The sequence below is a fragment of the Squalius cephalus genome (genome assembly GCF_949319135.1).
Source record: "Squalius cephalus genome assembly, chromosome: 5".
Classification (NCBI taxonomy): Eukaryota; Metazoa; Chordata; class Actinopteri; order Cypriniformes; family Leuciscidae; genus Squalius; species Squalius cephalus.
In genome coordinates this window covers 29,040,450-29,064,896 of record NC_137126.1, presented here as the reverse complement: position 1 = coordinate 29,064,896, position 24,447 = coordinate 29,040,450, and the positions used below count along the sequence as shown (strand labels likewise).

Sequence of the window (24,447 nt, the reverse complement as noted above, 5' to 3'; positions counted from 1 at the left end):
ATTATTTTCATTATCATTATCATTATTGAATCATTATATAGAATCATTATTCTCTCTTTTTCATTTTACACCCATTTTTTAAACATTTCTTCTGATAATGATTAGGTTCTGAAGAGATGAAGTTTGATCAGAGAAATTGTATTAGAAATATTCCATAGTGTGCCTTTGAATTATATAATGTAAAAAAAAAAAAAACTCATTCAGTAAGTAATTTTGCGCGTTTGGAAATAATAAAGGACCGCACATTGTAGTCTGCACTGGCTGAGAAATTGATTAGTCATTTTTCTTTCTGATTGAGCTAATGAGTCAAATAATTTGAGTGAATATTGATTGACAGGTCATTTACAGTATCTTTTCTCTGTGTTTAGTTCTAAAACACAATTTGACAGAGAAACAGAGATGATGAGAATGATGATGAAATAATTATGTTAATCATTGTTGTTTTTTGACGGGATATTGCAGGGTGACAATAACAAATGAAAATCCATGACTTGGAAATTATGTTTTTGTCCCTAGGTTTTTAATCAGAGTGCCTGAGTCAAAAAATTAACCATAAAGGCATTTAACATCTTTATTACTGTAATTAGCTCTGAAAATAATCAAACTGCCTGCACACAATAATAGAAAAATTAAATATTGAGGGGTCTTGTTTAATCCCCACAAGAACCCATGTGTAAACCAACACCGGTGTATTTAAGGAAGGCACTTTACACCAGGTTACTATAGGGAGTTTCTCTATGCAATGAGTGAAATTTTGGAAATAAATTCTACTGGTCCTGTCTGTGTAGTGATAAATAGAGAATAAAGTCCAAATTATTTAAAATAAGCAGAATGATATCCCAAATGAGTTAGAGGAAAATCTGCTGAGGTAGGTGCTTATGGGACTCAGGGATACATTCATATACTGTATGTGTAGGCCTGTGTAAAGGAGTGTGTGTGTGTGTGTGTGTGTGTGTGTGTGTGTGTGTGTGTGTGTGTGTGTGTGTGTGTGTGTGTGTGTGTGTGTGTGTGTGTGTGTGTGTGTGTGTGTGTGTGTGTGTGTGTGCGCGTGTGTGTGTGCGTGCGTGTGTGCATGTGTGTGTGTGTGTGTGTGTGTGTGTGTGAGAGAGATCTCAGGCATGTTCGAGTGGGAGATTGAAAACACTGTTCGTTTTGTTTTCTGTGTTTTTGATACATAACAAGAGTGGGTGCAGGTTCTCAAGAGAGCAACTGATGACTAAACAGATGTGTGTCTGTTTGCCTGCAGGGATCTAATAGTCAGAAACAGAGCTGAGGTGTCAAATCGCTTTCATGTTTTAGTGTGTTCATCGATTTTTGGCTTTAAGGTGGTTTTGTCTTCCTTCATGCTATCTCAGTCACTTAAGTACTTTTTTCCACATCTTCATTTGTGGTATAAGGTGTTTCCCAACAAAAGGAACGCCAACACAGCACATTTTCAATGTCTCTTTTATCTGATACACACATTAGAGGTCTTGAAGCCTCTACTAATGAACTAGACAGTTTAAGGGGGGCATCAAAAATGTGCGAACAGAAACACTGGCTTAATTTTATATCATTTAAACTGTTTAAGTTATAATGTGCACAAATACATGCACTTGTACACATTACGTTCTTTGTGTATTGCAATTTACAGTAGGTGTTACACCAGTCAGTGATCATTTAAACATTTAATTTATGTGTCTGCATGTCATAATACCATCAACCAACATCAATGAACAGTAGACACGCAAATGTATTGTTCAATTATTGAAATTATACTTCTAGTAAATAATGTAAGTCAAATATTGTTGGTTCATTTTGTAAACATGTCATGGTTTTGCAATACACAGCAAGCTTTAATAAAGCTAGCTGAATCTGAATATATATTTTTTTATCTGACTACTGTTTACTTTACATAGTTTGGGTATGTTGACCCAAAAATGATGTAATTATTCCAACCTACAAAAAAAACACAAGTGGTCCATATATGCTATATTTCAAGTTTTCAGAAGTTATATAATAGTTAAGGGTCTCCGTCATCCTTGTGATTCATTAGAAATGGTGTAATACAAGAGTGGCTAATTCTGGCTATAGCATTACCTTTTGTATTTCACTGAAGAAAGAAAATAATAGGAGGTTGGAATGACTTTAAAGTTTGCTATGGTGTGCTATGCCCTGTGAGGTCTCTGTTCTGACTGCAGACCGGCTGGGCTTCTATGCTGTTCCCTTTGTGTGTTAGCATTTAGCGCTAGCTACAGTGGTATGCAGAGAATCTCTCCTCTTGGCCAGCTGAAATATGGCCTTGTGGCCCCTCCCTATCTGCCTCTTCAAGCCGTTGAGCTCAGGACCATAAGACTCTCAGAGAGCCGTTAATCTGCATAGACTCAAACACGGCAACCTTCATGACTGTTCACCCTTGACCTTTTGAACCTGACCCTCAGTGTGGGTACCTGTGAACATGGCTTTTGTCAACTGTCTAAGAGCTTTCGTCAACCAGGCTAAGGTAAGACAGAGCGAGAGCGAGAGAGAATGAGAGAAAGAGAGGTGCACAAAACACAAAGTATAGATTTAAAAGCATGAGAAAACTGTGAGTTATGCTTTGATTGACAGCTGTCAGGACCAGGTCTATTTAAGAATTAAAACAGCTCTGTGTCGTCGCAGGCACTGAACACTAACAAAAAGTACCAAAAGTTACCATGATCTTACCATGTTTTTAGGCATTTTTGGACATAGTTTTCTTGTTTCATAGTTTACTGTCATAGTACCACCACAGTACTTTCTGTGTGAGGGAAACAACTCTCAAAAGTTTATAATTGTCAGTTAAGGGTAAATGTTTTCTTTTTTGAAAAGGAATGTTTTATAGCATATATACTGTGTGAATAGTTGTTAGAAGGCACTTTGTGAGCATGTGTAAGTGTTTGGGCTGATGCAGTGGGCGTAGGAAATTATAATTTACTGAACTGGACTCACTCACTGACTAGTGAGAGCCGGTCAAAACTCTGTTACCAGGGCAACATCTTTTTAAAAGCCTCCTTTCAGCCTTTCCGCATTGCTCAGCCAATGGGCTGCACTGCAAAACCCATGACATCACAACGTTCCTAAGTGAGAGATCCTGATATATTTACTTTTTTTCCGTTGCAGACTTAGGATACAGTGGAATGTCTGTTCAACTGAAATTTCTGGAGAAACACACTTTGATTCAGTTGCACACTCAACAGACACTGCTACTCTAACAGTTTCCTTAATTTGAAGGATAACAGAAAATTGAAGTCTCTTATGCTCACCAAGACTATTTGATTTGAGAAATAATTAAATGCGTTCTTTAATATATGTGACCCTGGATCACAAAACCAGTCTTATGTTGCACGAGTATATTTGTGGCAATAGCCAATAAAACATTGTATGGGTCAAAATTATAGATTTTTCTTTTATGCCAAAAATCATTAGGATATTAAGTAAAGATCATGTTCCATGAAGATATTTAGTAAATTTCCCACCTTAAATATATAAAACATTTATTTTTGTGAATGGATGCAGCACAATCGCCAATAGAAATGGACAACTTTAAAGGCGATTTTCTCAATATTTCGATTTTTCTGTACCCTCAGATTCCAGATTTTCAAATAGTTGTGTCTCTGCCAAATATTGTCCTATCCTAACAAACCATACATCAATGGAAAGATTATGTATTCAGCTTTCAGATGATGTATAAATCTGGTTTTGTGGTCCAGGGTCACATATTTTAAAAAGTCGTTTATTCCTGTGATGTCAAATTTCTTCACCAGTCTTGATTGTCACATGATCCTTCAGAAATCATTCTAATATGCAGATTTTCTGCTCAAGAAACATTTCTTATTATTATCAGTTAAAAACAGTTGTGCTGCTTAATATTTTTGTGGAAACTATGATACATGTTTTTTTTTCTGAATTACATATATGGAAGTTCAAAAGAACAGCATTTATTTGAAATAGAAAGTCTGTAACGTTATCAATGTCTTTACAGTCATTTTTGATCACCTTTTGCTTCTTTACTTAAAAAAGCATTACATTTCAAATACACAAATAAAAATCTTGCTGACCCTTTATATAAGCCATATAAAGCTATTTGAATTTAGTCTGAAGAAAAGTGTGTATTGCCTTACAGCGTTAAAATTGTACTTCAGGTTTATTTTATCAAGGTGATGCTGAAGCACAAAGTGAGAGTGCACAGAGAAAATCAGACACAGATCTTGTTGTTAGATTTCATCAAATATGAATGTACAATTTTTCCTGATGTTTCAGAAGCTGACCTGCTGTCGTGTCCAGCGCTCAGGTAAGGACGTGAGATTCTATTATACTGTAGCTGAATGGCTTTGTAACCACATTATGGCTGCTGCTAGAGCAAATATAGAAAAAGACTGCAACTGCACATTATTTAGAGTGATGTGGACACAGTTCAGCCTGAAACAACCTAAGAATGGTTCTATATTTAACTCTCTCTCTGCTATATCTCTGTTCATTTAAAACACTCTGACGCTACTTTCATGATATCTCATAAACTATAGTTTGAGCTGTTCTCCTTGACCTCTACCCACTCAGTGCAGTCGGTGGTGCAGTCATATACTGTATGTCACCCAGTTGCATTTTAGGAAAGTAATGGTAGGATCACGTGACAGAAAGTAGATCATACTATTTATAACACACCTCAGATGGCATGGTAGATATCTAATGTCTAATTATTCACCACAGACTAGTAGACTGTGAGGCACACGGGTTCCTTGTGTGTGCCATTTTAGGAGCCACTCTCTGGAAGTGCTTGAATATAAAAACACAAAAGTTATAGCTTTATGTTTATTTTTATATTTATATGTTTTATGATTACCTGCTGATCTTTACAGGAAAATTCAAAAAAGACTATGAGTATTTTCTTGTTCTAGTTAAAAAAATAATCAGACTAACAAATATGTACTCAGCCCCCTTGGGGAACATATTTTAGGGCACACCATGTTCAGTTTCTGATGGGACATATGGTTATGTTTTATTTGACTCTAATTAGAATTTTATGAATGTATGTAGTTCATCCTAGTTTGCAAATGAATAAGCTCAGCAAACAGACTAATGCCTGTGGTTCTTTTGGTGTAAATTACACACAGACAAGCCATCTTTAGTCCACATGAGTGATTGCTTGTTTTTTTGTTTTGTTTTAAATAGTCTACTGCAAGTGTCTTTCCTTTTAATGGTTATTCACTCAATGTGATTGCTTCATCTCGTCACTGTTCAATCTCTGGCATGTGAACAAACTTTAGAAAAGTTCTTCTCATTGATCTTCAGATTAGATCTTTATTTAGTCACATAGTTTGGTCAAGCACATACCATAAGTGTGAGATATTTACTTTGTATATTTACACTGTCATTCAGATCAAAGTCAGGAAAAAGTATCAGTCCACAATGGCAGAGCATCAGGAGCCTTTGAACCAGGCTGGATTATTTAAATACTCTATTATTTTTAATTTGTTGTTACATTCACCCTATTATGGCAGCATCAACCCTTTTGTCCAGGAGTTTTTAATCAGATAAGGTCATTATGTGAAATCATTATTTTTAAGAAAACATTTTTTAACCAAACAAGCTCTTTTTTTTTTAATTATTAAAAAATATGTTGTCAAATAACAGATGGGGACACATTATCGCTGGATCAATGTTTATATTAGACGTTTATTAGGTTATTATTTTGTCCTTAGCACAACATTTTGCGTCTATATATATATATATATATATATATATATATATATATATATATATATATATATATATATATATTTATATATTTATTTATTTATATTTATATATTTATTTATTTATTTATTTAAAGTAATGAACTTGACTGGTGGGCATTTAACGTGTCCTTTGCATGACGAAACATAAAAAAACCTACAATACACATCAAATAGCCTATCTCAGGGCTGTTAAAAAAGACCGCTAGACTTCTTGAAGGAAACTACTAGTACAGTCAAAAGACGCACGCGTAAAGAGACTTCATGTCCCGTGATGCTTAGCGGTTTGAATGGTTACACGCAGCCTCCACGTAAAGTCCTTTTAATGAGAGTTTTTTTTTTTTAAGAAATGAAACGATAGCGATAACATAATGAAGAAGCAGCATGAATAATCACTGCTCCGTCTCAGGATAAGACCTCGAACGCATTAGAGTCTCAGAAAGAAGAGGTCCAGGGTTAAAAGTTGGGTTCAGAAGTCAGGAGAGAGTTAGCGAAGGAGTTTGGAAATGGATAAAAGCTGCAATGGCCAACAGGCGCGATCTCTAACTTCACAGTTAAGAGATTCTACATACAGAGCCCTGACTTTACTGCGAAGGAAGGCGAAACAGCGGCAAATAGCGGGTAAGTTATGCAGACAAACGGTTGTTTTTACAGAGAGTGTGGATTTCTAAAGCTATCGGGTGAGAGAAAGAGTCAGTCCATTTATAACCTTCCAACAGAGCTCGAAAGTCTTTCCAAGTATGCTTTATATAAGGTTATTATGAGCATTTAATGTAATAATAAATGACACATGTTTGTTACATCATAAAAGATGTAATGAAATATTGTATAATCGATATTTATGTGTATCAGTGACTCGCAATAATGAAACGAACCCTTGAGGTTTCCTTCATGCATTGACGAATCCTCTGAAATTTACCGTGGTAACCATGGTTTCCGCATGGTTTGTCAAGTTATTGATTAGTTCTGTGTAAGGAATCCCAGATGGTTTTAGAATTTTAATGTATTTATTTTTGATGACAGCCGGCTAATACAAAGTTTACTAAGCCGATTTAGAGTTTTTTTTTTTTGTTGAAACAATAACGGTGGTTCCCATGGATCAGGCTACTTGAGTGTGCACGCGCTGCCACGTTTTTGCATGCAGCTGAAATAAAAGATCTATTCATTCATTTTAGAGGCCAGCAACCACACGCACGCGACTGTGGGAAACGCAGAGAGCTAGGTGTGAGTGAGGCAGTGAGAGATCAGTTTACAGTAGCCTTCACCAGTCTCCTTGAGTTTATACTGTATGTGTCTCAATATACCAATGAGCTTCCTACCTAGATAGCTGCATGTGATGCTCAGAAGTGCTAGGTTGGTACCTCAGTAGGTTTTGAGACATGGTCACTGTCTGTGCATTAACGCAGCGCTGCTAATAACCACTTTGGTTGCCTAAAAGGCTTTTATCTGGAGAAAGAAAGAGTGTGAGAGAATCTGAAATTGCTTTCAATAACATAACTGACATATCTGTGTGTTCTCAGTTTTGGTTTTATAACAATCCTTACTTTTTTCTTTATTTTTTTTTGATTTATGAGGCAACTTTCTGCTGATCTCATTACAAACATGACAGTGCTAGTTTCCAATTTCTATAGAGACTCTGATAATCTTGATGAGTTTTCCAGTTGCTGCAATTAACTCGGTTTGGAAGTGCACCGCCTGTCCTTGGAAATAGTTTTATCATGTTGGAATTGTTTGCTTCTATTCTTTTACAGAGAATTTGCATTTCCTCTTTCATGTGATTTGTTTGATGACCACGTGAGGATCAAGTTTATCCGTGAACAGAGAGTATTACATAAACAGTCAGGACTTAACTATAAGGGCCAGCTAATTTTTACTTGCCCTGCCAAAACTTTCACAGACCCTACCACATTAAATAAAATAGGCCTAGTTTTTGTTTTTGTTGTTTTTGACCCATAACCTTAATAAATAAGGTTATGATGACTCCAAAAACTACTAGCCTGACTCATATACATTTCAAATGTTGTTGAAGACAAGTAATCTGTCAGTAATAAAATAACAAATAATCAAATTATGAGCGATAGCACAAATAAATACAATAAATAAATGCAATTGAACAAACATACAAATGAAATAAACATTGCTTTTCATGCTTTTTACGAAGTGAACTGTTTACGTTCACTTAAGACAGACTATGGCCGTCTCATTTTGCAGGCTGCATCCTCCGGAGGTCGCATTAGTCGGCCGCATACATCATTTGAGGCTGCTTAATTTCAGTAAACTGACCACTACATTCTAAATTCATTAAGAAATGAAAACAATTTACACTTCACTAGGAATAACGGTCAATTATATAATCGGGCAAGTGACAGTTCCGTCTACTGTCCTGAGCGTTGTTTACGCTGACGCCGGGGACATCGGGCAGTCCTTATTGTTGAGCCCTGTCATCATTTCTGATGAATTAAAGGCTAAAGTATTATAATATAATTTATTATTTAGTATATAATTTTATTTTTAAATGAACATTTTCCTACCTCTAACTTTTAGAATTAAATCATTATTTATTTTGGAGCTGTGTCTTTAAAGAGTTCTGTGTAAATGCCTGCTTTGCATTCAAAATGAGATTAACATTTTGAGCTCATGTTTTCCTGTTGAATCCAATATAGTTTTAAGTGGACCTTCATTCAATATAACAGCCTCTTTGAAAAACTTCATTGCATTGTGCATTGTTTGTGAGTGAATGTGCAATGTACAAAATGTACAGATCAGATTGCTATGATCAAGGATCTTGTACAAGTAAACTAGCAATTGTTTTTAAATGTTGGGATCATTCAGAAGAATTTGTAGAGTGGAAGGTATGACATGACCCTTTTGGATGCAGGGAGTGAGCATGTCATGTGCTGGTGTGACTTTATGGTTTGAGCCTGTGGATGATCAGGTCATCATACAGTAGTAACATAGAAAGTCAGCTGAGAGGAAGCAAGGCGTGAAAATCCAGTGTTGCAACATAAAAAGTACATGAAAATCCTTGTTCTATATCTCCAGGTCTTCTTTTATCCTATTACAGGAATAAAGAAGAGAGAGAGGAAAAAGGCTGGATTGACAGTTTAAAAAAAAAAAAAAAAAATTATTGGCTAAGCGTGACTGTTTACTTGTAACTGGCACTGACTTGGTAACATCCAGACAGCAAGAGAGAGACAATACTATATGGTGTCCAAATGTTGTCAAACGTGGCGCATTAGCTACTTTTTTTCCTTGGAGTATTAGATGAGATTAATGATGACTGTTAAAGGCCAGGAAAATTAATGTTCTCTGTAAGTCTGTCTGGTTTTTATATTCTTTATTCAAAATGTAGGGATCTGCCAATTGCTTGACCTCAAAATATTTTTTAAGATAATGAAAATATGCATTAAGAAGTAGTCAAATGTTTCATTGTCTTTCTTACAGTAAAATGTATTAAAATTAAAATATAATGTGCAAAATAATTACTCTGTACATCTATATACAATGTAAACAATGTAAACCTAATAACAAAGGATATTAATATTACATATATAATTATTATATATAATAAATACATTACCGTTCAAAAGTTTGGGGTCAGTACAATTTTTTTTTTTTTTTACTTCGCAAAGATGCATTAAATTGGTCCAAATTTAATTATGCATTCATACACTGTTCTATTACAAAATTATATTCCAAATAAATTTTGTTCTTTTGAACTTTATATTCCTCAGAGAATCTTGAAAAAAAAAAAATGTTTTACACAAAAATATTAAGTAGCTGTTTTCAGTAACTGTTTTCAACTTTAATGATAATAAGAAATGTTTCTTGAGCACCAAACAAGCATATAAGAATAATTTCATTCAACATATAAGAATATTTGTAATAAAATTGGAAGTTGCTGCAATCAGGGAAGAAACTGAGGCTCTTTTTTTCTATATCATAAATGACTTGTGTCGCAGGGCGTGCAGACGAAATGCAATAAACGTTGGCATGTAATCTTGAGATCGGATGCCTGGTGTTTGGGAATGCGATCATGTGATACACTTCTAGGAGGTCATTATATCAAATCATTCTAATACTTTGTTTCAGGCATTTCAGAATGATCAAACCAACATTTGAGATGCTGTGCAATGAAATTAGTCTGCTTGTTAGTCCAGTCTCATCCACTGTTGAGTTTTTGTTTGCGCATCGAGGGACATTTACAGCATTCTGTAAATGTTTCCATCATAATTTATGCACGTCGTCTTATCGGATAAAAAATGTGTCCGCCACAATTGAGTACAAATACTTTTTATAATGGCCATTTTTAGGATGTATGCGCATCTTGCCATTTCCATCCAGCCTTTTTTATGCGATATCCCAAAATGCGCATAAAACATATGCATAGGATGAAAACATAGCTACTGAAGACTGTAGTAATGGCTGCTGAAAATTCAGCTTTGCCATCACATTTTATATATTTTATATAGCCTATTATATATATATATATATATATATATATATATATATATATATATATATATATATTAAAATAGAAAACTGTTACTTTAAATTGTAATACTACTTTACACACATTAATACTTTTTTGTATTTGAGTGTTTTTTGATTAAATAAGTGCAGTCTTGGTGAGCATAAGAGACTTAAAAACATTCAAATATTATATAAATGTTATAAAATATTTTATACTACGGGGCTGTTGAATGCTTGAATCTGATTGGTTGAATGTTCTAAGATGTGCATTGTGCAATTATTTTCAGGGAAACGCACGCCTAAAGTAGTTCCAGGCAGGTCTTGACCGCATTACAGTTCTAATATCACATCGCCAAATGATTTCAGTTATTTCAAATGGCCTACTCCTTACAGATTATAACAACAAAAGAACCAAAACCCACAACAACACTTACCAAGCAAATAAAATGGTAAACAATAGGATTAAAAACGACACATTATTTCCATGTTTTTTACCAAAAAAATAAGTTTTTCCTGCCGCTCTCCCACTCAAATGCGCACACATACATTACAGGCACACACTCACACAGAAACATGTTGTCAAAGTGTTGGCAGCTCTGACGATTTTATCAGTAAAATAGTTGACATTTCTCACTAGCGAGGTATTGGCGTTGTTCTTGGAGAGCATAAACTTTATTAGAGAAGCTGCTGCCGAATACTGTTGAGAGATGCACAGGCTGAGGTGGTTTACATATAGCCTACTTGGGCTAATATCTCTCTCTCTCTCTCTCTCTCTCTCTCTCTCTCTCTCTCTCTCTCTCTCCAGCAATGGAGGCTTGGGATTAGATGCGTGAGAAATTAGTCCTACACACAAGCATTTTGACAAAAACCTTTCTGCATAATGCATTATTTTTCGAATAATTCAATGGCCCATCGTCAATTATTCCTTACATATGTAATATTGTTTATAGATAGTATTAAGAGTTCTGTTCTATTCAATTTGACATCCAGTTTGCACAGAGACAAATACTGCATCTGTGCTGCTGTCAGAGGTTAGTACTTGGGGAAAAAATGGAGAGAGTGAGCTTGTGTGGATGAGATCTCAGTTGGGTCGATGATTAAGTCACATTGGTCTGATGAGGTCTCAGTGGTCTGGCAGACTAACTTTAAATCGAAATGGCACTCGGGTACATCTAAGAATAACGGTGTATTTGATGATGTTGATTTCTGCTGAACTGAACATGTTTGTCATCTGTATCCAGACAACGGTAAAATGCCACAGAGGAAACCACTGTTTTTCAGTCTCTGCTGCTGAAAATTAAGTGAGAACTGCATATCAACACAACAGACACTGACATACAAAGGGCATGAAAGTACACAAACAGTAAAGTGCAAACAGAATTCTCTGAAAGAGGAAGTTGATCATGTAACACATGTTCTCACATTCTGTTTCATTATCTTTCTTTCTCATTACTGTGTTATCTGTGTGTGTGTTGAAATTCTGAGGCCTTGTTAAGGGGAGACACTACAGGCAAAAACAGTGTTTTTTCATGCATCTGTCAATTTTGAGATTATGGGCTTTTTGGCTTCTCATAAAGTGTTTTTTCAGACTAGTGTCCAGAAAACATCCAAAATACACTTTTAACTGTATCTTTTAGATCTTTATCTTTAACACTTTATCTATTTGCATCTGTAGATTTCAATTACAGTATAGCCTATATATCTTTAAAGGCCGTTTTCTCAAAATGAGTTTTTCCTCCTACATTGAGCCAGAAATCTCTACTTCAGTGAGACTTACATACACCAAACTTATCTATATTATGAAGGTTTTTACAAAGGGGTTTGCTCATATATAATTTTCCTGATTTTATACAACATTTTATTCCTAATTTTTTTTTTATTATTTTTGGCTGTTGACAGTATTTTCTGATTTGTGGAGTGATAAATAGATATATCCTAAATCCCCTCTGTAAAAACCTTTGGCTATAATATATCAAATAACTGAAACAATAATTTTTAAACTGACTTCATCTAATGTTCAGATTTTTGTTCTAGAAATGTATGCAAATTAGTGCATATTTAATTAGACAATGAATGCGTCATTTGCATATTTAAACAAATCAACTGGTGAAGTACGGTGATATTTATTAGTATATTTTTTTTTTTACCCTATTCACCTGGGAAAGCAGCTATACAGTATTAAACATTAAAAACAGTGTCAGTTTTGCTGTCAATTAGAATTACAACTTGACCAATAAAGCAGCTCTCCAGCGTGTTCATGTTTTCACTCGCGAATGACCTTGTCGGACTGAACAGAAGAAATGAACCAGAGAAGATTTCCATGTCAAAGAAGGTGGAGCCCCGGAGCAATGTAGTTCGAATTAGTCAATTATTAGTTACTCTTCAGTGCACCAGTGTTTTGAGTGTTTGGAACCCGCTCGGAATTAGAACTGGTTCCCTGTTCCCAACCCTAACGGCATATCCACACCAAAACTAGTGTTTGATGTGAAAATTCGTTGTGATAAACGTGCATGCTAATATAACTTTTTTTATAGATTGGTGTTTTAGGCAAATTTTTTTAAAGGTTTTTTTTATTTATTTTTTAAATTGCACTACAAAGAAAACTGGCCAATCAATTAGATTTGCACTTTGTCAAATATGACCGAATTTTTGTGCAGAACATTTGTACATTTAATTGGATGCTCTTTTCTTGATTTTATGAATTGAATGAATCTGTTTCTCTAGTTGGATCATTTTAGACACCGCAAATATTTTGGGTTAGCAACAAGTTAAAGCACACTGCTTAAAAATGCGCACAAGAAAGCACACGTGTTTGAAGTGGCTTTCAACTTCGGTTTTCCTGCTCGATCTGTGTATGTGTGTGTGTTTGTCATGCTGTGTTTATGTGTTTGAAGTGGAAATGCTGTGTGTAGCAGTATGTCCGTGTGTGTGCTGATAAAGCTCAGTGTATATATAGGTGTGTGTATGTATAGTAATGTGTGTTTGAGAGGGGGACAAATTGTCACAGCCGTTTTCGAGCGAATTGTCACAGTTATTGAGCTGATGTTGCCTTTAGCATTTGATGATTGGCTTCAGAGTATTTTAGTATCCATCATAAGGTCAAAGCTGACTGAGTCACTCCCTGTCATTCATTTCCTCTTTTATATTACATCGTCTGTCTGTCTCACTGTCGTGATTCTCTCGTGGTCCTGCTCCCTATATCTGAGGTGTACGATGGGGTGTGTAAGCATGTGTTTGTTCGTGTGTGTTGCGTGTCTGATTTCTGATAGACATCAAAGAGGCCCATCGAAAAGGAAGTGATGCGTGTATGACAGCACCACACCCTTTTTGCGCCATGACATTTTCTTTTGTGCTTTCCTGTCTGATCCCTTGTTTCCTGAACTGTCTGTCCTTTCCCCCCCTCTCCTTCACCACTCCTTTCCTCTCCCCTCATTCTCACAGGACCAAAGGAATGACAGCAAATCCCAGGGAACAGGAAATGACTATACAGTCCGTCTGAACTTTGATCCAATCAGAATTGACTGAGTACCAGCAGGACACTTGTTCCGTTTAACTACTCCTCTCAGTCATTTTTCAAAGCTGTAGAATTTTGAATGCATAATTACTTTTCATGCCAAAACCTGGGCTTTTCTGCACCGTACAGCAAGGGGTTGCGATATGTTTCATCTACGATAATATTGTAATTGTTGTTTTAACTATGTGCAAGATTACATTATCAAGTAGCTATGTCACATACTTTGCAAAAACAATATGAATGTTTTTGAATGCGGTTAGAATTAGGGATGTGCCGAAATTTTGGCTACCGAAAATTCTCGGCCAAAATGGTTTTGGAGGGCCGAAATCAGTAACCGACGTAACAGACTTTAATTAGTGCTTCTCCAACCGATGGCACTGTTCATTGTCTATTACATGCACACAACGTGGATAAGCTACAACAGAAAAACATGTCAGCTGTGTGGACACTATAGCTCTGGATTGGCAATATTAATTTCGCACGTAATTTGAACATATTCTAGCTGAGCCCCCAGCGTGAACTTTTTATGGCGACCGTTATTTTAGACAACATCACATTATTTTCATGGCGACGCGTCATGCTTGTCATGTGACACACCACAGCCACAGTAGGGCTGTATGACTGATGTATCGCTTTTATTTAATTTGTCCTTTTTTTCCAAAATACTCACAAACTTGTAAACTCTATTATAAAGTAAAGTACCTGATATTCTGAAACAGCAAATACGTTTAAGTGAATGTGTTTCGTCATTTAAATACCTTTATAATGATCATGTTAGTTGATCTATAATGTTTGAGTTAGAGTTTTTGTCTTATATTTATATCACAAGCAAGACTGCAATTTATTTTCACAAACATTAGCACGATTGCAAATTGTGATTGATTTTATACCACAGTTCAGTAAACAAAAAGTTCAAATGTAAGTTACATTTTAGACAAACAATTTTCTGGTTATGCTATCTTTCACAAATCAAATAGCTACAAACAAACCCATTGAATGATTTCTGGAAGTACTATGTTCATCATACCAGCGTCATTTGCATCTCTTCACAACTCATCCCCTGTGGTCTCATGGCATAGTAAAGTTGTCCATTGGATGCTCACTTAAGAAACTTTCAGGTATTTGCCTACAGTTTTATGAATACTGTGAATTCTGACATAACTCTTTTCATATCCTTTTTTCCCCCTACTATATAGTAGGGAAGCATGTATATTCCAATGCAGCCAATGATTCACTCGTTAAGTGATTTGCCACCTCCTACTGGCGGCTTTTCACTATTTTTAAAAATCAAAATCACAAAAACACATTCAACAAAAATTGTCTAATTATCGCAAAAATTTTTTATCACACACCCCTACTTTCAGCACAATAATGCACCGAAACACACATGCATACACCTTAATTGAGTATTGCAGGTTTGCAGTTGGGCTTTTTGGTTGGTGGTTGTTATACTTCAAGTTTAATAACTTTATGAAGCACCTAACAGTCCCTCAGGGCCTAGCACACAACCCAAATAAGGCTAATGACAGGCTGTCTGGATTATGGCGTTGAACTCATAGAGCATGTTAGGGCACACAAGCACACGCAGACTGTAGTGTGGTACGTGGAGGAGGAGTTTTTGATGGCCGAACATTTGGTCTCAGGAACCAGATGGTATAAATGGGTGGGGGTGGGGGTGTGGGCAGGATGGGCCGAACCCCCTACCCCCTCCCCTTCATACCGCCACCACAGTAAATCAGATCCCACTCCACTGCTCGGAGACGGTTAAATGTTGCTCTTTGCTATGGCTCTGTTTGGATAAAAACGACTTTTCTGGTTGGACCTTTTGGAAATGTGTGAGATGTTGGTCATGAGCAGGTTTTAGGTGTTTGAATGGCTGTGGAAGGCACTTTTCTGTGTCTCCTGAATGTTAACATGTAATGTTAGACCACTGGAGTTTAAGTGATTAGGATGGAGAAGTCGTCCCAACAACATCGAAAGGGTCACGGTGAGTTTTAACCTCACTTTATTCTTCAGTGCATCTGGCTGCGGTCTCCATACTAAGTGCCTCTGGTAGTTGGACAGTTTTCTGTAGCTATGTGATTTGATTTAGAACTCAGATATAGGCTAGAGTGTTTAAAATTGTTTAAGATTTTATTGATGTGCATTAGATTCTAAATATCAAGGTTTTTCAAACTTTGGTGCCATAGATCTCCAAATTTGACCTCCTTGCGAGGGACCCCTTTCTAGAATATACAGTGAAAGATAAATGTGTAAAATATAATCTGGAAAATGTTTACTTTCTGTTAAGTTGACACTGCATCTTTTTGTGTGTCTTATCTGTCAGTAAAATTAAAATAATTTGCGATTTTAGAATCTTTCTATCTTTAGAAAGCAGAATGAAAATGAAAGCAGAATGGCACTGATGTCAAATTTAATTTTATTCTTTTTTTAAACTAAACCAAAGACTTTATTTTATTTTAAAATAAAAAATAATATATAAATATATATAATTTATTTTATTTTATGATTTTGTTATTTATTATTACATTTTAATTGAATGTGTTATTTTCTGAACATATCATTTTCCACAGCTCCCAGTGTACATGGGTTTTCAAACTTTTTATGGTCCGGACCCCCAAATATGCTGATCCCTTTAAAGACCCTGTATGTTTTTGAAGTATAAAGATAACCTTTTATACGGTGAAAAACAAAAATATTAAAATTGTGTAAAATATTAGACTCTTTATCTTTTTCTACCCATCTTCAAAGTACCTTTAGATGTATAAACTTGTAAAAAAAAGCGGCAAATGAAGCAAAACGTTAATGTTAATTTTTGAAAAAAACGTTTTTGTATATCAAATTCTGTAGATTTTACTTTTTTATTTTATTATTACTTTTTTTTTTAAATGTTTTTCATGCAATTTGTCTCTAGAAAAAAAATCTACGATATCTAATTAATCTAGCACCCCCTTGTGGCCCCTGGAGTAGGGATGAGCATGAGTACTTGGACGTGACGGCGACGATTGGTCAAGAAAACAATGATCACCATGACTTTAAAAAATATATTTCTGATTGGTTATTGTAGCATTTTGGGCGGTATACCTGAGGTCTGACTGTTTACCGTTAGGACAGCATAGCGTCCAGACCGGCAAAATAAAGTGAAACTATGGATTTAAAAGCTGCCAGTGATGCCTGGAATCACTTTGGTTATGATGAAAATACAGTTAAGCGCAAGATGTGCAGCGACAATCTGTCATATTCATAACATTATAATGAGAACACTGTTGTAATAGTTTTGTGAATTATTTGTGCTTCAGTTTCCCGTGTTTCAGCGTTGTTGTTACGAGAAGAGTGCATCCACAATGGTAGTTTCACACTCAGGCAAACGCGTAACTTAGTTCAAGTTCACTTGCATTTGCGTCCTTTTGTGTAGATACAAGCTGTAATGTTACGTTTATGTTGTGTATCTAGGATATCTGATTAATCTCATATAGAATGTGACATTGAACAGGTTTCAGTTTATTGGTTTTCATTCACTCTTTAGCCTCACCTTATGCTATTCCTTTTTAGATATTTCATATTCAAAAACATTGATGCATTATTGATAATGTAGCAGTGTTATATGTCTAGTAATATTTTTACGTCAACATTAAATTTCGTAACAGTGTTTTAATTATTTTCATTATCGCTATGACTGACGCTGTGCTACTTATGACTTGCAGGGTTTAGTGAGAATTTGACCTCTGAACCCTGAACTTGAATGTCAGTCAGTGAGGAATGTTAATCACACATTTGTTTGTTTGTTTGGTAAATGAAAGGAGAAATGTAAGAGGAGAAATAGAAAGGCATAAACAGGATTGGTAAAAGAAGAAAATGAGAAGTTTAATTGGGGTAAGTAGAGGTGGATTGTGGGATTGTGGGTAGAAGCCAAAGAACCGCTAAGAACAATGAGGTGTATTCAGCCAAACACACACACACACACACACACAGTTAGAGCACAGAAAACATTTCCTTCCCCACACACACACTTCACAGATGCTGCTATTTATTCATACAGCAGATGCTTCTATCTAAAGACATTTTACTTAGAACTACTTACACCCAGATCTGAACATCATGAACCAAATGATATGAGGTTAAAAAAGCTGAGAATGTAAAGGGATGGTTGACAAAAAAATTGAAATTCTGTAATTTACTGACCCTCATGTCACTCCAAACATGTATAGACTTTCTTTGTTCTGCAGAACATAAAGGAGGATATTTTGTAGAATGTTGGTTTCCTTTTCCACTCTGCTTGCGTGTTTAGAGCATGTTATGTTATGAGAGGCGAATCATGACTACTTCAGAAAACCCAGCACAATATGAACTACCAGGGAGTGACATAAGTGTATGCTGAAATAAAGTTTTTCACCTCAGAAAAACGGACTTTCTTGTCCTCTCAGCCGTTATCCTGTTCTCGTTGCGCACACTCAATTGCACGCGCAAATGCGGCGGCGCGCGTTGTATCGCCTCACTGTATATAAAGTGCAAAAGAAACTACGAGCATGCAACGCCGTTACGTTGTAAATTACACGAAATAAAAGTAATGCAGGCATGATTTTCATTCTATTCACCAGGAGCAGTTTCCATGTTTCATTAACAGTTATTGTTAATATTGTGTATTCACCATGGTAACTGCCGTGTTTTTCTTTGTGTTATTTTTAATATTTTTAAATGACTGTAGTGGCTCATACCAACATTGTATTAACAAAAAACTAGTTTGGGACTGCTATTTAATAGCTTTAGCATAGGCCTAATGTTTATTTATTAGTACTAGTCTTTACTATTAGTCATATTCTTACAATTTATGTTAAGTAAAGGGGAAAAGTACTTGTGTGTGTTAACAAATTTTGTGTAAACATGTGTTATAATTTGCCTATATATATATATATATATATATATATATATATATAGGCAAATTATAACACGTTTACACAAAATATTGCTTTTAGTTCGTGGACTAAAAAAATCAAACAGCCAGGTACGTGTCTTTGCACAGTATGTCACAGGAGACTTCAATATGGCAATAATGGCAAAAAAGTGCTAGGTCGCCATCAATCAGAAGCTATAGTCACAATGTTGCCATTCGTGCTCTACAGTATGCTCCCTGCCTGGTTTTCATAGATTAAAATAGCTTTTAAAATACGCCTACTGGCAATATTAAAGCGGTTTAAAACGTCTCCCCTTAAAACGCTATTGGTCTCGACTATTTAAAAAGTTAAAGGAATATGACTTGGCCTAAAAAAAAATTTCAGTCAGAAGAATTTTTTTCACTTTAATCCCTGCTTTTCAGAAACTCACAGAGCCTCCTTGGTTCATTTCTCAAAAGTCGCAGTGTTTTCCTGATGAGCCGCTGGAAATGTCTGTGACCTTTCACTTTCATCAGAGATACAAAGATGTCATAGAATTATCAGAAATGTTCTCAAGCACATTGAGAAATATACCAAAAGAAGACCTCTTTAAATAGTCACTGTAGTTAAAGGGGACCTATAATTCCCCATTTTACATGATGTAATATAAGTCTCAGGTGTTCCCAGAAGGTGTCTGTGAAGTTTCAGCTCAAAATACCCACATATCATTTTTGAGTGGAAGCAAAAACATGGTGTTTTCGTGCATGTATCTGCAAATGAGCTGTTGCTCCCCACCGTGCTTTCCAGAATAGAGCTTTGCCTTTACAGCTTGTGCCTTGGATACTGTCAAAAACGAACAAAATATCTGTTTGTTTTTGATCATCATCTCTATCACGATCACGCTCATGTGACATTGCAGCTCTTCGTCATCATGAAAATGTATTTTTTGCATGCGTTTTAAAACCATATCAGTTTAAACTTCTGATATATGGTTTTCACAAAGTTCACATAAACACAGTCGATTATGTCTGTGAATGTAAACAGCAGGGAAAAAAATTGCATGTGTATTAGATCAGTGTATTAAAGTGACAACAGCATTATATACAGTACCTACTGCAATATATGCTATTAATATGAGTCAAACAACAAAAGAAAAACAGAAAATCACTCACTGCTCTTGACTGAATAACTTGAGTAGCTTTTATTGAATAATTTTTTTACTTGAATGCTGCTGTTAAATGCTCTGGCGAGGAGATAAACATGGTGGACTGCACAGCACACTCGGGGGAGGAGCTAAGCTTATAGGGTAGAGTCCGTCAGCAGTCGAGGGCGGAGCCTGTTCCAATGTGATGTCACATTAGAGTACATTCCTAAACGGCTCATTTTGAGACACTGTTTCAGATTTATGGGGAAAATAACAAACGGGAGTGGATGAATTTTACCACAATAGGGTTGTTGTGTACACACACTTTGGACACATAATTATGTTCAAAAAAATATAATAATAATTTTGCATAATAGGTCCCCTTGAAAGCACTGACCTGAATGCTTTTTGCTTTCAACCAAAACCACTCCAGGAACACAGAATTCTGACAGAATCAGATTTTTTTTTTGTTGCTTTTTTTGTGTGACTCAAATCTGTTTTTGTCATGACTGTGCGAACAGCACAATCCACATGGAATCTGATCTTTTCAGTTCCGATTTGTGCCACTTCCATAGGTGGTACTAAATCCGATACAGGCCATATTTTTTTTCAATGCAACTGCAGTCTGAACAGTCATATCGGAATTCATGCGACTTTTACGTCACTGAGCAACATTCGTCACAATTATAAAAGTGAAAACACGGAAAGCCGGAGATTTCCGTCAATGGCGGGGAAAGAGTTAAAGTCACAACAACTGGATGTTGTTGATGCAGATTAATATAGAAAAAGAAGTTAGGATTGTGGCAACACAACATTTTAGCGATGGCAGATTAACATTATGTAAATTATTATTTTTTTTTATTAATATTAGTATATTTATAAATGAGTATATTTTAAATTGGGCTGTCAGATTTTCAGTACATGATTATCAAGGTCAAAATAATTCACAATAACTGCATATATGTTACAATATGTGACCCTGGATCACAAAACCAGTCACAAGTAGCACAGGTATTGTGGCAGTAGCTAACAATATATTGTATGGGTGAAAATGATTGATTTTTCTTTTATGCCAAAAAACCATTTGGATATTAAGTAAAGATCATGTTCCATGAAGATATTTTGTAAATTTCCTACCGTAAATATAGATAACATTTATTTTTGCGAGTGAATACAGCATAATTGTTATTTTTTTGCACCTTCAGATGATGTATAAATCTCAATTTCAGAAAATTGACCCATGTGACTGGTTTTGTGGTCCAGGGTCACATATATGTAGAATTTTTTTAATTTATTTTTTATTTTTTATTTTATTTTTTATCTTAAACTTAATTTTGTGTTTTCTCTTTTTTTTTTTTTGGCCAATGAGTTTTGTTTTTGTTTTTTTATATCTTGTTTATTTTGTTTACATTATTTTAACTTTATGTACAGCACTTTGGTCAACCTACAGTTGTTTAAAAGTGCTTTATAAATGAAATGTTTGTTACCATAAGTTTAAATAAAATTTTACTTACTATTGATTGGCACTTCCTGCAATCTGGGGTGTCTAATAGCCCTTCTTTTTTTTAAGCAATCCAAAAAACTCTCCTCTGACATGAATATATAATATAATATAGGCCTATCAAAATTAATAAATTCTGTAAAAGTGTAATGAATTATTTAATTTTAGCTTTAATGTTATTATATATTATTATAAAGTGTTAAAAACATTTTTATTAGATCATCAGATGATGTAGATTTTGTACGTTTGTGCATTCCCTGGGAATTGAACTCATGATACTCATGAACTCAACATCTTTAGTGTTTGATGTTGTGTACAGTCTTAAAAATATATTGCAATCATACTACACTATTACCACTGATAATATTGCATAAAAATGCATTTTTATTTTAATAAGAATTAAAAATATATATTTATAATTATTCTCACATGCAAGCAATGATGCTCTTGCCATAGGGGTGCAAACTTCTACATAAAACTCCTATAGATAAAACTCCTATGGATAAATGCTTCCAAATGGAGCCCCCATTTGGTTGCATCTCTCTCTCATTGGCTCTCTTACTGTATCACACACTCACACTCAGACACACTCCCTGCAAACAGCAGGTTCACACTACATTCAATTTACCAAAGGTCATTCCCCCCATCACACACACAAACAGATACCACCACACATGTGACCCTGGACCACAAAACCAGTCACATGGGTAAATTTTCTGAATAAATAAGCTTTCCATTGATGTATGGTTTGTTAGGATAGGATAATAATAGGCCGAGATACAACTATTTGAAAATCTGAAGTCTCAGCAAAACCCTGAGAAAATCGCCTTTAAAGTTGTCCATTTATGTTCGCGATTGTGCTGCATTCACTCACAAAAATAAATGTTTTTTATATTTACGGTAGGAAATTTACAAAATATCTTCATGGAACATAGCCTGGCAAGCCAGACCTACATCAAAATGTTAGGTCTGGCAATTCACCATAGACACGGCTCAATCCAAGGGGCGGGGTAAACGGCTGTCTTTCAAATTCCCTCTGCACGCAATAGGACAGCGCTTCAACCAACCAGAGCGTTTTCCTAACAGCGGAGCTAACGTTAGTTGATAGATTCAACTTTTGCCATATCTGGCCGGCAAAACTACGAACACATCTTCCTTTTTTAAGAGTGCCGTTCTTTGCTCTTTTCTCAAAGAAAAACTTAACTCCAAGTCCTCCAGAGTCGCGGCCAAAGCCGATTCGAAAGACTGTTCGCCAGCAGCAGCCGCCATTTTTTGTTTTCAAGTAGCAGGGAACTGTCGCAACTCTGTCGTCATTATGTTACGCCCGCCCCGCCTACTCTATACACGACGTGATTGGTGATACACTGACCTAATTTTGGTTTTTCCAGCTCGAAAGTCACCGGAGAGTTGCTAGACCACACTGGCTGCAAAATAAATTTTGCTGCCGCTAGGGTGCATCTAGATTTCTAGGCTACATGGAACATGATCTTTTCTTAATATCCTAATGATTTTTGGCATAAAAGAAAAATCAGTCATTTTGACCCATACAATGTATTGTTGGCTATTGCCACAAATATACCCGTGCGACTTACGACTGGTTTTGTGATCCAGCATCACATATGTGATGCCAACAACAGGCGTTTAAAGCGCATTCAAAATGAGATCTTTCTTCTGTTCTCTCAGCGCTCATGGGACCATTTAGTAGTGTTTTTCTTTTCTGCTTCAGGGTTTTCAGTGCTTTAAATGCCTCTCGGTCTAATTCTGGTTTGTTTTGCTCATGCAGCAGGGATTACCCAGGCTTACTACAAATCACTCTCACCCGCTCAACGCCGCTCTGTGTGTGGTTTAGGGCTGAGCAGAGTGAGTGGGCGGGTATCTTATTAATCATGCTGTTCACATTTCAGTTGTTAGTTATTGAAGTTATTTTGCACTAATCCAGATTTCCATCGCTTTTAAAACGGGTTTAAAATAGCTGTACAAATTCTGTGTCTGCATTTATAAACCTTTTGCTGGTATGTATGTAGCATGTTGGACTAAAGCTGCAGCTCATGTAGAGTATTCTTATACTCTACTATACTGGTTGAGAGAGGGATTCAGCAGAGTAGGTAAAAATAATAAAAAGAAATCGAATGATGATTACTTTTGACAACAAGGTTCTTTGATAGTGAGTGCTGTGGGGAAATTTACAACACTGAATTGCAGCCACTGATAATGTTTATAGTGCCTGGCTGACTCCCTAAAGGATTTATGCAAATCAGGTAATGCAAACACGCCCACAAAATCTTTGTTGAATGCAATTTGCAGTGTTTGTCCACTGTGGTGCTGGCACCTCAAACATCTCTTTAAAATGCTGAAAGTGTAGTCAGGATACATTCCGGGTTATATTTCTTCAGCTTTGATGCTGTCTTGTTCAGTAGAAAATATACACAGATATCTTTTGAATAAAAGTACATTGCACATCTGCTTTCTGTGGGCGGTAATAGTGTGACTGTAAAGTCGATATGAAACGACATTGTGATTAGTCTTTTCTTCCCTATTGTGATGTATATCTGAGTGAAACGGCTTCTCGAAAAGAAAAAAGAGCACGGGACTTGATTTTGTCCATCAGGAATTGTTTGGATCATTGTGGTTTATTATTGCTGTGATCTCATACAGGTTGTTCTGCTCTTGTGTCCAAAAACACATCATCAGAGAAGAGATGTCGCTGCAAGTGTGAGTGGAAGTTATTTTTATGATTAAAGATTATGAAGGCACAAATAAAAAAAAATAATAATTATGTGCACGGATAAATAATTTATAATAAATACAGCAATATTTCATTAAAAAAAAAAGCTTAGTCAATTTTGATTTTATGGTGACTTTAATTGTACCAGGCAGATAGTGCTGAGTTTTGTGAATGCAAGCTATAGTCAGTCTAATTACATCAAAGGTGTATTTTCAATCTAATTTTTCTTCTGTCTCTGATTTTTTTTTTCTTTCTCAGTGAACTCACTTTAATTTAACAAAATGTGGATCTTTCAGAGGCAGAATAGTCTGTGTTTGATGAATGTCATCTGTAAGGTGCCTGATAAAATGACCTTGTACTTTATACAGCATGTCCTGAAGGGACAAATACGCATCACACACATTCACAGCGTAAAACATCCTGATTTATTCTGTTGCAATCACTTGCGTTCCCCAGGTTCTTGTTCTCATTTTGGCCAACTTTGTTG

General features: G+C 35.6%; 1 protein-coding gene across 4 annotated transcripts in view; it reads left to right on the top strand.

The window, feature by feature from the left end:
* The first annotated feature begins 2,316 nt into the window (after positions 1–2,316).
* Positions 2,317–24,447, top strand: part of stard8 (StAR related lipid transfer domain containing 8) — a 64,705-nt gene continuing 42,574 nt past the window's right edge. For 2 of the 4 annotated variants that reach the window (XM_079871679.1, XM_079871678.1), the window contains exon 1: positions 6,031–6,353. In XM_079871679.1, the coding sequence (XP_079727805.1) occupies positions 6,239–6,353 (115 nt within the window). In that variant the 5' untranslated portion in view covers positions 6,031–6,238. Of the gene's footprint in view, positions 2,483–4,260; positions 4,292–6,030; positions 6,354–15,435; positions 15,707–24,447 lie in introns of those variants that run through there. The other 2 variants (XM_079871680.1, XM_079871681.1) reach the window with 2 other exon arrangements.